This window comes from Schistocerca americana, chromosome 4 (assembly GCF_021461395.2).
Source record: "Schistocerca americana isolate TAMUIC-IGC-003095 chromosome 4, iqSchAmer2.1, whole genome shotgun sequence".
Lineage (NCBI taxonomy): Eukaryota > Metazoa > Arthropoda > Insecta > Orthoptera > Acrididae > Schistocerca > Schistocerca americana.
This window is the reverse complement of record NC_060122.1, coordinates 575,689,164-575,703,968: the sequence shown is the minus strand read 5'-3', so window position 1 is coordinate 575,703,968 and position 14,805 is coordinate 575,689,164. Positions and strand designations below refer to the sequence as shown.

The 14,805-nt window shown below is 43.5% G+C and overlaps 1 protein-coding gene across 1 annotated transcript in view; it reads left to right on the top strand.

Annotated features, from left to right (window-relative positions):
* Window positions 1-14,805, top strand: part of LOC124613623 (nephrin-like) — a 441,549-nt gene that overhangs the window by 382,893 nt on the left and 43,851 nt on the right. Inside the window, exons 10-11 of the mRNA XM_047142339.1 lie at window positions 409-705; window positions 5,897-6,193. Of these exons, the coding sequence (XP_046998295.1) occupies window positions 409-705; window positions 5,897-6,193 (594 nt within the window). The remainder of the gene's footprint in view (window positions 1-408; window positions 706-5,896; window positions 6,194-14,805) is intronic.

Below are 14,805 nucleotides of genomic sequence, written 5' to 3'. Positions count from 1 at the left end.
AATTATAATTTGTATTCAAGCCTATAAATGCGTATTTAAGGCAAATCGACAAAATAATTTTACATCTTGAAATAACATAGGGAAGTTTTCTTCTTTTACTTTACGCAATGATATAAATTTCCTTACTTCCATTGCAAGGCCATGCAGAAGAGGAAAGCACGAGAACCCCTATGCGGTGTCAGCTCTAAAACTCGTGAAGTTCGTACAGCTGTAGTGTGCTTAACAGGAGCGTTCCGATACATAGCCGGCTAGTCTAGGTGGCGTTCCTCTAACACAGTCGCGGGTCCCCTCTCGCCGCAGCATGGCGGGCACAGACGCTCGGGCCTGGCAGGGCAGACTACTGTTACTGGCGCGTGGCACATCCTCGCAGCTAGTCTTGCACCGGTGCGTGTGTGTGTGTGTCCCCAGTCCGTCCTGTGTGCACACCCGGCCAGACGCAGACGTACGGCGTGGCGCGCCAGGAGACGGCGCGCGTGTCCTGCGAGGTGGAGTCGAACCCCGGCGACGGGCTGAGCTTCAGCTGGCGCTTCAACAACTCGGTGGAGGCGGCGGACATCCCGGCGTCGCTGGTGGCGGTGGAGCGCGTGCGCAGCGCCGCCCTCTATACGCCGCACAGCGAGCTCGACTACGGCTCGCTGCTCTGCTGGGCCAAGAACGACGTCGGCGACCAGCAGGTGCCCTGCGTCTTCCACATCGTGCCCGCAGGTCAGTCTCTCGCCTTCCCTACAAACGCTTTGTGGGCTTTGACAGTCTTCGCAAACAAATAAAGTCATTGTGCTTTGTGTCTTGAATCCGAGGACTGGTCTGATGGACCTCTCCACGCTGCATTGCCGATACATCAAATTGAACGTGCTTGCGTTAGTGAAGCCTCGGTCTGCTTCTGCGACTAGAGGCCGCCGCGCTTGGCCCATTAACAAATTGACGGTTGCTTCATGACAATATGTGTCATATAAATTCGGTTCACTAGGGTAGCACATCCTCGGGTAAAATGACGGCAGTAATTTCTGTTTCACTTCGTTTGCACTAACAACGGGGTAGGGATATATTGCCTAGCATTACAAGGCTAGATAATTCCAGACCCTTGCAACTGCTGGAAACGCTGGCGCCCCTCTTCAGGAACTGGCCTCATCACAGGTACATCACATACTACTGATATGGAGTTCCACGTATGGCATAGATATTACTATCTTGAAAGCAAGCAGTTCGTCTGCGGGATGTTGGTGGTTGAAGGGCAGGAGGTGACAGAGAACAGACTTTATAAAAGGTATTCTAAATCCATACAGCAAATTTTTACAAATGGTCGACCATCATCAGCTGAGTATATTGAGGTAAGAAATTAATGAACGGTCGAGGAAAATTAAATTTCTACTTTTATAAACATCTTACCAAACTTACAATTTAGTTCAACAAGTAAAGCTCTCAAACAGTGATCATATAATAGACCGTCGCCTTCCAATACAGCAACAAGAGTACGGGTTGGTCAGATGGTCACGGAAATTGGTATTGTAGCTTGATTGTACGTCCCAGCACCTGCTCTTGTCGTTTAAGGCGCATTACGCTATTTTGGGAGAGTGGTAGATGACACAAAATCATATCAAATCAGCGAATGTTCGTCTACAATTCTCTCCAGCCTCAGAGTAGTTTTTATTCATTTTTCAGTCTCGATGAGGCAAAAGTTGGCATGATACCCAACAGACAGTTGAATGAGACTATGCACGAAATGAAGATGTACGAAATAAATGCTGCACAAATTTTCCTTCGGTTAAATAAGGACTGTGGTTGCATCCAGCTATAAAATTAAAATTAAAATAAATTTGTCATTCCATCACAACAGTACTACGCTCTTTAAAGAAAGAACCATCCACTCTTGGACAGCTGAAGCCCTGTATAACAACTGTATAGTACATTTCTCCGTTACACCATGCAATGGGCACAATACAAACTGAAAGGCAACAAATAACATTCCACTAGTTGCTGTAGAGTTCCAGCCAACAAGCGCACAGAGAAATCTGACATGGGTTTGATGACTCCTGAAAACACCACTACAGTTAAACATCCTTGTAGTATAAAAACTGAAGGAGACTGTAAGAGTTAACCAACGAAGTTCTGCTATACGAGAACGACTAGCTGTATACATACATGCACACATACATACATACACCGTTGAAGACGACGCCTACGCGTTCGTATATTGAACCAACGACGCCATCAGTTACGATTGAACTTGGACAGCGGATGACTGGACACGTTCCACGTGATCGAATTAATCCTTTTTCTTGTTACGCCAGATCGATGGTCGTGTTCGTATACGGCGTAATCCACGCAAACTACTGCCGAAACACACACCGAGACATGGATGTAAGCCGGTGGATGTATTATGGTTCTATAGCAGACATTTACCTGGGCTTCTATGGGACCTGTAGTAATTGTATACAAGATACCAACACAGCTGCAGACAACCTGCATCCTACAAGCTTAATGTTATCTACGACAGCGATGACGTCTTCCGGCAGTAAAACTGCATGAGAAGGAAAAATCGTACTAGTGTGCTTCGAGGATTACGATAGTGAACCCACGTTGATGTTTCATCCAACACATTCGCCTATTATGGACCAAATGGAGAAATTATGGCACGTTATCTGACGCTAGCTCCTCGCTAACAAACCGGTTGCCCTTAATATACGTCAACTGTAGTTGCTGCGCGTAGACATCTGATATTACATGCCTGTGGAAAGCCACGAAAGACTTGCCGAATACATGTAATTCAGAATAGTGTCTGTGTTCCACTTCAAATGTCAACCAGTATTCTATTCAGCCGGTAATCATAATGTTTTGCACACATCATTGTACCTGTTTTGTAACAGCATGATCTCTACCAGTCGTTACGTCTGCGTGTAGCAACGTTGTTTCCAGGTGAGCTACAGTAACAATGTGCGTCGTTAGGAGTCAGTCGCAGAATAATGAAACACCCTATGGTCTCACAAGGCATTTTACATGTTACCTTCAGATTGCCATTTGGTTGTGTGGACTTCCTTTGATACACCATCACGCAATACCGGCATCTACAGTCCTGAAAGGGAATCTACGTTTGAAGTACATTACTGAGCACAACAACGTATACGTTCGGTACACTTCCAGACCGCATTTTTTGTTTACCTAATCTTGCACCTGTGAATGAGCAGTGACGACGCCTAACGTAATTACAGCACGATCGATGTGGTTAGAGGTACAGCAAATACACCTGATTTCAAGTAATAATTGACACCCTGATTATGTGTATATCGCTGACATCAGTGTAGTAGTTACTAGTTATGAATTCTTTCTAATTAAAAGTTTGTTGGTCTTACAGAAAAACCGAAATGAAATCTCTGCCAAAGTTTAAGAAGAGTAGTTTTCACGTGCAGGAGACAACGAGAGTCTGAATCGACAAAGGTGTAAGGTCTGGGTCCTTTCAAAATCGAGTACTTTTACGTCTATCGACGATTAAAGTCACATTGTTGTCTTTATTCGATAATATTATTTGTTCATCTTATCCATGAAACAAGTTATTTACTAATTTGAGTCTGTGATCCCACGACGCATCTAAATAAATATTTGCCCTTTCTGTTCCCTTGCTTAAATTTTTCGCAATCATACGTGTGTCAAAATCTATTAAAACTAAGCCACGATGTTCCTACAACATCACCCACTTGCTCTTGTTAGATGCTGTATTTGTATATATTTCCGTTCGAAGGCAATGCCGTCCGGATCCGGTATGCCAATCAGGCAAAATCACCGTAACCACTGAGGCAATGATCCCACCGACGCACCGGGCGGAAGATGTCGGTTTAGTGAAACACTGTGTCCTACTGAGTGAAGAATGTCGCTGCATATACTTGTAAAGACAGGAATAGTCCAACCTTCAAAGCCATTTTTAAGGGAACGAAGGCCTTAGAACAGCAAGGGGTGACATCATAACTAGGAGAGTGATGGAGGAGACGGGAGGGATTCTCAAGTATGTTCTAATTGAGTTGGCGTAATTTCTGGGTTACGGCATTTGCGATATCACGAGGCAAAAGTATCCCTTGTCGCACCATTCAACAACGGTGGTTTCCGACAGACATTCTGCCTCTTACTTACATTCTTCGTTCTCCTTTAGATTTCTACGGGTTTTTGTCCTTCAGCACCAAGAAAAGAATCACAGCATGCTTTCCATGGCTCAAATGGCTCTAAGCACTATGGGACTTAACATCTGAGATCATCAGTCCCCTAGAACTATTTAAACCTAACTAACCTAAGGACATCACACACATTCATGCCCGAGGCAGGATTCGAGCCTGAGACCGTAGCGGTCATGCGGTTCCAGATTGAAGCGCCAAAAACCGCACGGCCACACCGGCCGGCACGGTATTGGTCCTTCTCTGCATAATCGCCCTTCGGTGCGAGATACAAGGCGCCTGAAACTTTCGGTTATAGCCTGAGAAAATAGAGGGAACAACAGAGACAAATAACATACCTTTACTGGGCTCTAAAACTAATCGCCATTAGCTATAACATACTTCTGATATCGGTTGTAAAACGGTTCTAAAACTGTGTGAAACCGTCACAAAACGCCTCTTGTAGAATTACTTCAGTCACCGTTGTCACTAATTCTTGGATACCAGCGTCATTACAGGAGATGGGCTCAGGTGCTGCCAATACGATCCCGAGACCAGGCAGTGCTATAATGTTCATCGTGTTTCTTGCTTCCATATTGTAGAAATTCATGATGTTAGTGTTGAGAAAGGCGATAAACATCCTCTTACTCTTGGATTTTGTCAGCCAGCTTTTTATTTTGGGAGGCGGGATAAACGATGAACACACGTCAGTCACTGTCGCTTGGTCGCAGTGCTGTTAGCATATGGTGTCATCTCCTGTCACGATGCGGATATCCAGCAACCCGTCACCATCTGCTGCCAGTGGGTCCCCAATAAATGTTTTCTGACAGTTTTCATCAGCTTTACAACCTATGTCAGAAGTGTGTTGTAGCTAAAGGTTCGATTATTTTCAAAGCCAGTTAAAGATCTTGTTTGTAACTTGCTTTCTTCATTTCTGAGACCATTCACCGAACTTCTAAGACGCAACATGTGTTTACCCCAGAGCAGATTATATGACAGTGATCTCAGTTGTAGCAAGTCTACATATTGGCTGTTCACGGAACTTTGCTCCCCGAAAATCACCTCTTCGGCATTCCGGAAATTTTTGCAGCATAGCGTCGTTTTCATCTCAGGAACTATGAATTCACTGATCTCCCTATGAGAAGAGCGCTGGAGGGCTAAACTTAATGTTAATGCATGGTATGCATTTTCCAATGCAGAATGAGCTTCAGCGCTATCGTAGGATGGAAACATGTGACCAGCGATTTTAGTCACGTATAAATTTTCGTGCACGACTGACCCATGTCTACTTTCCACTTCATCCACTATACGCTAATCGCCGATCACAAGGAATACCATTTCTGCTGCTATTCCCAGGTCTTCGCAGAGAGATGGCCTACCATTTCGTTGCTGGTCATTGACATTAGTCTGACCACACTGGAAGCGTCTGAACCAATAAATCATTTGTGTTGCCACACACTTCCATCAACCTCGCATGAACGGCTGTTGCGCTGTTTCCTTTCAAATACAGAAAACTAATTGCCACTTAATATTCCGCTTTACGAATGGACTAAACCATGTAGTTTTGGCCCCTCTCGCGGAGTGTTATGGTACGTCGGCACTCGGATTTCGATACTAATTAGAACATACACCTATAATCAAACAAAATATTAATGACATTATTTTATCTCCTCGAGGCGATGATTAAAATTACTTTACGCCTCTTACCTCATGTGTTTCACTGTGCTTACGTCTCTCCATTACGATCACATCCTTCGCAGGGAAACCAGACGACCTGCGGAACTGCAGTATTGTGAACCAGACGGCTGATTCACTGCACGTGGAATGCACGGAGGGCTTCGACGGCGGGCTTCCGCAGGAGTTCGTGATGGAGGTGTACGACGCGGCGTCGCAGGCTCTCGTGGGCAACGTCAGCTCGCGCGCGCCCACGTTCACCGTCAGCGGCTTGCAGCCGGGGCTCGGCTTCGACGTCGTTCTATTTGCTGCCAACGCAAAAGGCCGCAGCCGCATCATCACCCTGCACGCCTATACGCTGCAGCCCGCAGAGCGGCGAGCAGGTGCGTTTGCAAAGCCGTGCTTCCACTTGTGACCTAGTTAGCCGCCTGTTGTCCACTGTGAAGCCTACAAGACTGGTACAGCGTCAGTGAAAAGCTGGAAAGAATGGCATGTTGATTATAGCGCATACTTACGTTGGTCTTAGCTAAACCAAAGGTGATCACTGAGGGAATTAATCAGTTTCTGACGGCTTTCTTTTATTTGATGCTAGCGTTTCCCACATGTACTTGTTCAACACATACATCCTTCCTCCATCAAAATGCCCATCTCTTCCTGCCCCTTCTGTCTGTCGACGTCCTCATCCTCCTTTCCCCATTTCTTCCTTCCTCATTTCTTCTTCCATTTCCTCCTGCTTCCTCTCCCTATCCATATCCTGTTTCTCCATCTACATCACCTCTCGCTGTCCGTTTCCTTCTCCTCTCTCTCCCTGTTCATTTCTTCTCCCCACTCCCTCTCTCTTTCCATCTGCTCTTCCCCTCCCTCCCTTTCCCCCATCATTTTCCATCTCATCCTTCCCCGTCTACCTATCCATCTCCTCCTCGCCATTCTCTTTCCATTCCCTCCTACCCCTCTTCTCTGTATACACCCCATTTTGCCCACTCTCTTTGCCCATCCTCTCGCAGTACAACTTTCCCCGAGATACTTCCATCTGCAAGTGTAGCACCTGCAAAACATATATACACTCCAGGCCGATACTACTCTCACAATTATCCCTTTGTGCAGGGCAACCTACGCATTAGGAGCTCGGAAACCGCTTTTTGCCCGTGACATTTACGCTGCCATGCAAATCAGAAAAAAAACAGCCTGATAAACAACAAACCTATTATGAAGTATCTGCCTTTTTTTTTATCTGGGTTTGTCACTGATGCTTAGGGCGCCATGCAAGGAAGGTCGATAAAGTAAGCTGATATCACTCCAACAGACATGCCTGTCGTCAGGGCTGTCTACAAGTTGAGGGCTGAAAAACTGTTTCTTGCCACCAAGGTGTAGGCTGCCCTGCTCCTCCCCAGATTTGTAGGCAGCACTACAAAGCAGGTCAATAATGTAGGCCTCTTCTACTCCCACACAACATGCCTGTCGTGCATGACAGCCTATATGTGAGAGGCAGAAAAAAACACGTTTTTTTCCCTATCTCTGCTTCTATAGGAGGTAGGAGATTATAAACACCACAGTGATGATCTTTGTACGCCATATTTAGCGGAAATCAATGTGGGTGTTTGAGAGGAGATGTATGGATGCGTACATACCTAAATACATACTGCCTGCTTTGTATATATTTCTATGAAGATTATTAGTCAGTTGTACTCTAACAGTGTAGTATGGCACCCCAGTCGGTTGTGTGCAGTCCAGTAAATGTACTTCAGTTACTGTAACGTGAACTCAAGGCATAGAAGTTAGAAAAGAAGAGAATTCCTGTTATTCATTTTCTGCCACGCTGGATTAGCTAATTTCATCAGAAAAAATTGTAAAACTTCCAGTGTCAGTATACCAACTTCCACATCCAACTGTCGTTCCTGTCGCCTATCAAGAAACTACAGATTTCACATAGCAGTTTTCACCATTTGGACGTGAAATCTGTAGCTGTCTCCAGCTCTTTGTTGTGGTCACTCCATAGATATGTGGAATGCTTGGAATGGCAATTGCGGAGAGATGATGTGGGCAACTTCTTTCGTCGACCCTGTGATTCGTTTACCATCTGTCTGTACTGCTGTGCCTTATACAGCCTTCACGGCCGTTTCTAACTTTAACATAGCTTATTTTGTTGTATTGCGTAACAGTTGCTATTATGTTCACTGTATTCAACTTCTGGGGATGACGTTGAACAGTCCAAATATTATGTCGGTGCCTATAATGACCATGTATTAAGTAGGTGAAATAGATGACACTCTTTCGAGGCGTAGGGTGTTCTCAGACTTGCTGTGGTGCCATGACAAAGAAAACATGCCGGGTACTCAACAGCTGGTTCTGTCTACTTGGGCCTACATAGAAACGGTGCAAGGTGCTATATTCTACAAGTTGGCTGTTTTTGTCCTCCGAGTTGCGACTGAGCGGTGCATAACGGTGCTAAATTACAGTCTTAAGGCAGGGAAGGACAAAGAAAGTGAAAGCGTTAGAGTTCGCGAATTCTCTCTTTTCCACTTCATATTCAGTCTGTGAAATATGTAACTTAGCTCTGGCCTCCACGTGTGTACCGCATGAATAATGTCTCGTATACAAGACAAGAGAGGAAGATATGAAATAACTGTTACACCCAGCACGTTAAACAGGTGACTTCGCCTCTTTATGGCTGGACTTAGTAATTCTGGCTTCGCCATCGTCTGTGGGGGCCAGCACAACGCTCTGGCGTAAACCCACTGCTTGTAGTCAATAAATATGAGTTGTATTTATATAAATTGCAGGTAGGGGTGGCTTAATAAAACACTAACACACTCACATAAAATGTTTACGTGAATAAATAAATTTATTTTTATCTTTAACACGAAATGTTTTGTACCAACAAAATCAGATTTTTTGACACCCAGTGCTTAACTTTCGCAGTGGTGATCGTGAATGCGCAGTTAATGTTCCCAATAGATCAAAGACGGTAGGACTATATTATGAAACTTGCGATACGAGCGAAACACAAGTCCCAACTGTCTCACTCTCCAATAAATCATAAGTTTAGTTGACTTAGTATGTCTAGCACCATGAACTAAAATGAAAGTCCGCGAGTGTGGTTCAACGCGAAACTAGCTCAACTTCTTCTCACAACGAAACTATTCAAGGTTCACATGACGAAACTCAGCCCAATTTTCAGTTGTTCAACTTACTGTCTGAGTATATCCATAGAAACAGTCAAGTCCACATGCAGAACGACACCAAATGTTCCACGTCCTAACAGCCTCTAAAATATGCAAAGTCTTGGAGTAAACTCGGCAAATGTCTACAAGTTCAACGTGCTGGCAGCGTATATCGCCGAAAAATTCCAAGTCAACGAACCCTGGACAACACGAAAAATATTCTAAATCGAGACCACGAAGCTGACGAAAAACTGTAAGCCCGAAACGCAATACCGTTGAACAATTTTGTCATACGCGCACTTCAACATACGAGCCGCAATCTGACGCAGATCTTACCTCAACTAGACCTGAGTTCACACTGTCCTGATCCAAAATGGCTGCCGCCTGTTTAAGCACTTCGTGTCCTATTAAGTGAGTTAAGTAAGACAGTTAATGCAGTTTAAATACAATAATTTCAATTTCAATATTTCATAAACATGTTATACATGGATGTACACGTAAAATTTCTTACGTTTTCATTATGAACATGGTTTCTACCTTTAATAGTTTACTTATAATTCATATCTTTAGGTAGACGATTCTACATTTTCCAATTTTTGCTATATTGAATGAATCTAAATAATAATGTTTCAGTCTTGTATGTTCCTTACTTATATCCACATCATGGTACTGCCGCTACTTTTATTTAATTACTGTTTTAGAAAATGAAGTTTCTAGCTCCAAAAACAAGTTCAAATGGTTCAAATGGCTCTGAGCACTATGGGACTCAACTGCTGTGGTCATCAGTCCCCTAGAACTTAGAACTACTTAAACCTAACTAACCTAAGGACATCACACACATCCATGCCCGAGGCAGGATTCGAACCTGCGACCGTAGCAGTCGCACGGTTCCGGACTGCGCGCCTAGAACCGTGAGATCACCGCGGACGGCACCTGCACTACAATTAACTGCTCTGAGCCTCGATGTTTTGATGGCAGGAGTCACAGTGAAGCATCACGAACTGTACGGCGGTTATTCCTCATTAAATACAGCAAATCATCAGCCAATTTAATAACATTCAGTAGCACCAAGGCAATGACCCAGTTAACCTCTATGCACTTGAGTCACAGAACATAGAGCATGGCGTGGGTTTAAAAACACAACCCTGCAATGCACGAAGAATTAAACGTTTTGTGCTCTTTCAATTTTTCCCGGAGGATCAGGTGCAGAAACACTTCTCCGTTTTGTCCCTGTATAACATTGTATGAGCCCAAAAATATTTCGTCACAGTAACTGTTCGATTCTTTCTGGTGGTTATGGTAGTTAACACCTGCACTTGTCCCGCCTTACAGCAATAAGCGCCATAATAACAACCGACTGAAGACGAAGATAAGTTTCTTGGATGAAATATTCTGGGACATATACCGATACTATGTTACCTGGTGGCAAAACCCGAGAAGTGTATTTGCATTTAAATTCTTGTCCTGTATAACACACCAAGACATACGGATCGCTTGGCGTACTCTGAAAGCTATGTGAATCGATGTACCTCGCTTTCAAAATAGGGTTAGCGGATGTTTTATAGTGTAGTAAACGTTTACTTAGGATTACGTGGGATGCGTAATACGACTCTCTTCATGTGTCAACAGAGAACGCACTTTTGACTAATGTATACCCCGCACAATATCAACTGAAAGAAAATAAAATTGCGAGAAAAAAAGTCACATTAGAGTAAATCAGCTAGAGATTATACTTAGCGAAGCTGCAAAAAGAGGTACAGGCCACAAATGAAACATGAAAATATAGTTCACATGAGAAAAATAAATATACTTTGTAGCTAACTACAGGTTTACAATGAACCAAAAGTGATTATCGAGTTGGGAAAGCGGTAGTGGCATGATTACAGAGAATTTTTACTCGTACTAACTTTTATAATAATCATGATGTCTAGGAAGTGTTCAGAAACTTAATGTAATTCTTCTGTTGAAACCACATTTGGTTTGGTGAGGGCTTGTGGATGAGGACGTCGAACCAGTTCACACCTTCCGGAAGCAGGTCAAAAAAATTCCGTGGGATTTCAATCAGGAGACGAAGACGGTCATTCCATTTCCTAAACTGTTTGACGTGGAAAATATTTAGTAGCTGAAAGTTGCCGTCTTGTAAAGTGAGCGTAAAAGGCCAAAGTGAAACGATCGTCGTGAGTTGGCCCTGCGATGTTCTGCTTGGAAGTACCATCTTGTTATAGCATTCTGAACGAATGTGAAGCCCTGTGCTACAAGCATATGGAATTCGAAAATCGCAAGACTCTTTGTCGTGCGCAGATGAGATATCGAGGAAGACGACAGTGAGGAAGTTGCACTGGAAGAAAGCTGCCAAAATACCTCTCAGTAATATTGTTTGCATCCTCTATATTTCTGTTCCTATTCTGAAGTGAGTTTTGGTTCTTTGTAGTAATTGTGTACCAGCCACGATGTCAGCCGCGTTTTAGGCGTCCATTCGACAGATTCGGTGACTCACTAAGCTTAGCGCAATTGGGATATAGCATCTCGCAAAGTCGGATTCTTGCTTGAACGTTGTGTGACACGCCATTCAATACGATAGAGCAGGACGCATTTTAAGGAAAATATGTAGCTCAAGTTGTAAGGCCTTTGACGGCATCATCACGTAACAACATTGTCGGTTTCAGGGACAGTGTTACAGTTCTGCTTGATAAGCAGTTGAAGTTTAGAGATCTCGTATTTTAATGGGAATGCTTTTGAAATGAGATTAAATTTAATCAGTTGATACGGAAATTGTGTCTGTAAAGTATTCTACCCAGCATGAAAGGACATGATGTATTTTTTCATTCTATACCTCTTGACTTTTCGCTACTAACAGTATTTGCATCATATTTGTACATTGCCTTCTCGAGTCATAGAACGACTTTCAAGCGAAACTTTTGCATTACTTCATGAATTACTTATTAACTCTGGTAATGCTTTTCTTCTTAAACCGTATCTCGAGTACGTTCATCGTTCTACCAAACTGTACGTTGGTGTTTGCGGGGGATTATGTGTTTTCGATGGAGTAAGAGCAGTGCCGCTTCTCCCAACAAGTCCATAAAACAGACAAATGCCATACGTGCAGCGTGGTAGGATAGGACATTGACCATGCCATCTTTTTCCACGCCGTATAAGCTTCTCAGTGAGCTTTGTTAAAGTTAAATTTTCACATCCTACAGCAAAGGAAGCAAGTTTGTTATCAATATGCGATGCTGATCATCTCCGTGGGAACTTTCAAGACTTTCAAATGGCATATCGGAGCAAGATGTGGAACCTTCTTCGATGAGACGAAGCCATCACAGGGTGCCAAAGGTCGTTTAACAAAACGAAGTTGTAGGTTGTAGTTATCCGTTAATTAAACGAATAGCAGCATTATTTGGTCTATTGCCTTGTAGGCCCATCCTATAGCAGAAATGGTCTCCGGAGATTAAGAAATGTAAGTGAAAATTTGAGAGGTCCTCTTTAGGCAATACAGTTTGATAATTTTAATGACCCTACTACTGTGTTGCAACGAGCTGAATTGATGACTAAAGAGTGCGCACTACCGTTGTTGTTGGTAAGACATTGTTTCGGGGATGAATGAAGTGATATCATACATCCTGTCAGTCCGTTCCAATCCAATTACATCATACCTCGGCAGTAGCCTTCAACAATGATATCGCAGTCTCCAGAATCTGTGCATGTGGTACGCGTAGCGAGCTTCAGGCTTACTCTGCTAAATGCAATCCGTTAAGGAGACAGGAAAATTAAACAAGACAGTGAATCTTCCAAATTTAAGTACAGAATGCACGAATATATAAGTAATCTGTAACGTTACTTCAAGATAAAGTGGGCACTGAGCAATCTCATGTTTTAATAGCAATCAGGCTTACATATGTACTTAATCAGGACTTGAATAACATTCTAAGCTAGAATATCGTACATAACGTGCTTCGGAGAAGATCTTAATCTCTCGTGACAACGGAAATACTGGTCTATAGTGTTCAGAGTAGTTCCGAAATACGTTGTTGTGTATGTACCTAACAAGGGGTTAGTTTGTCAAAAGGATTATGTATCAACGGGGAGAATCAATGAAGGAGACATTGTGAAGTAGGATGGATTAGGGTGGAAGTAAACAAATCATTAAATTCGTTGATGGCGTTGCTACCCTCTGCCATTTTGAGGAAGAACCGCAGGGCCTGATGAGTGGATCGTACAGTCTGTTGACCCTAGAGATTACACTAACAAGAGACTAAAGTAATGAGGAGTAACAGGAAATGTTATCAAATTTGGGCGCAGCGTAGTAGACGAAATAACAAGTTCTTCTAACTTGGGTGCCAAATAGCAGTTGGTGGTCGAAGGAAGGAGGTCATAAGAAGCAGACTATTCCAAGCAGGAAGAGCATACCTCGCAAATAATTCTAATAGTTGACGGGAAACCGAATATCATGATATTAGAAGCGTTTGAGACGTGTGTCTGAAATACAACAACTTAAATGCAGTAATAAAATAATACACTCGGAAGTTCTCCACAAAATCGGCGAGGAAATGAATATGTGAAATGCACTAAGTAGAAGAAAGGACAGCCTAAGCAGACTGATGGTGATGTGATTTTGAAGAAGAAACGCGAAGGAACATCCACAGCGAAATCAACACCAGGTGGGATTCCTTAACTTTTGGATAGCGGCTATCGCGCACTGAGTATGGCGATTGTATAAAATCGTAGAAAATAAGAAGAAGGAACTGCTCATGAATTCCAAAGTGTTACACAACCACTCTGCATAGGGAGTTAAAAAGGATAGTACACAGTTGCAAAACAATTACTCATAGGCCATACATCTCCGTCGTGAATGAAAAGCGATGATCGAGGTGGTGCGGGGAGCGAAACCACTGGAGAGTAGGTGACTAGAAGCGGAGATTATGACTGTTTGTATCGGCCTGTTCATTTACCGTGTAATAAAACGTCGTCTGTGAGGCACTGGTTTGTGGGCAATAACATTCCAGAAATGAAATGACCTGCTCCTAGGCAAGATCTAAAATAAAAGGCATCACTTTGGTGTGAGTTAGAACGTTGAATTTGCTTCAGACACCAGACTCCAAAATCAAATATTCTCTGGTTTCGTCTCTAGAGGAAGAATGGCCTGTCATTCTTTTAGCCATTCAGACACTTCCCTGAAAGAGGTCCTGTAGAGTTCAAGCAGTCATGAAGGTGAAGGTTGGACATACATCATATTACTGTCCGCTAGTGGGTGTCCAAGAACATTCGATCGAGTAGTGTAATTTACAGTGTTGCGTTATGTGCTATTCTGAAATGAACTGACTTAAAGAGATTGTCATTGGCCGTAATGGAGGACCACACCGTCTTTGATGGAATAAGAAGACAAAACATAGAAAGTAACTCGCACTTGCACTCTGGTTTCGTGGATACGTGTGTGTAAGGGGGGAGGGGGTGGTTGATAGGTTTGTGTGTGCATGCGTGCGACAAGTACAAGCGACAATGCTAGGGCTTCATTACTATCTACTGTCCGCCCCCGATAGCTGAGTGGTCAGTCTGCCTTCGGCGGTGCTGCGGCACGGACGTCTGTTTACGTCCCTGCCGTGGAAGTTCGCGCTCGCGCAGTTGTTTACTTCATCGGCGTTTTCGCACGTTTAGAAGACTCGATGTAGAATGGCACACGCATACCGAAAGTCGACTCTCAAGATTAGTTTTTCGAATGAATATACGAGACCGAAAGCCTACGAAATCGAAAGGTTCCTACGAGACGACGTTAAGCTTGGCTACAACGAACTTATCGGGATACACCTCTCCATAGTGAGCAGTGTCGTTTACGTGAA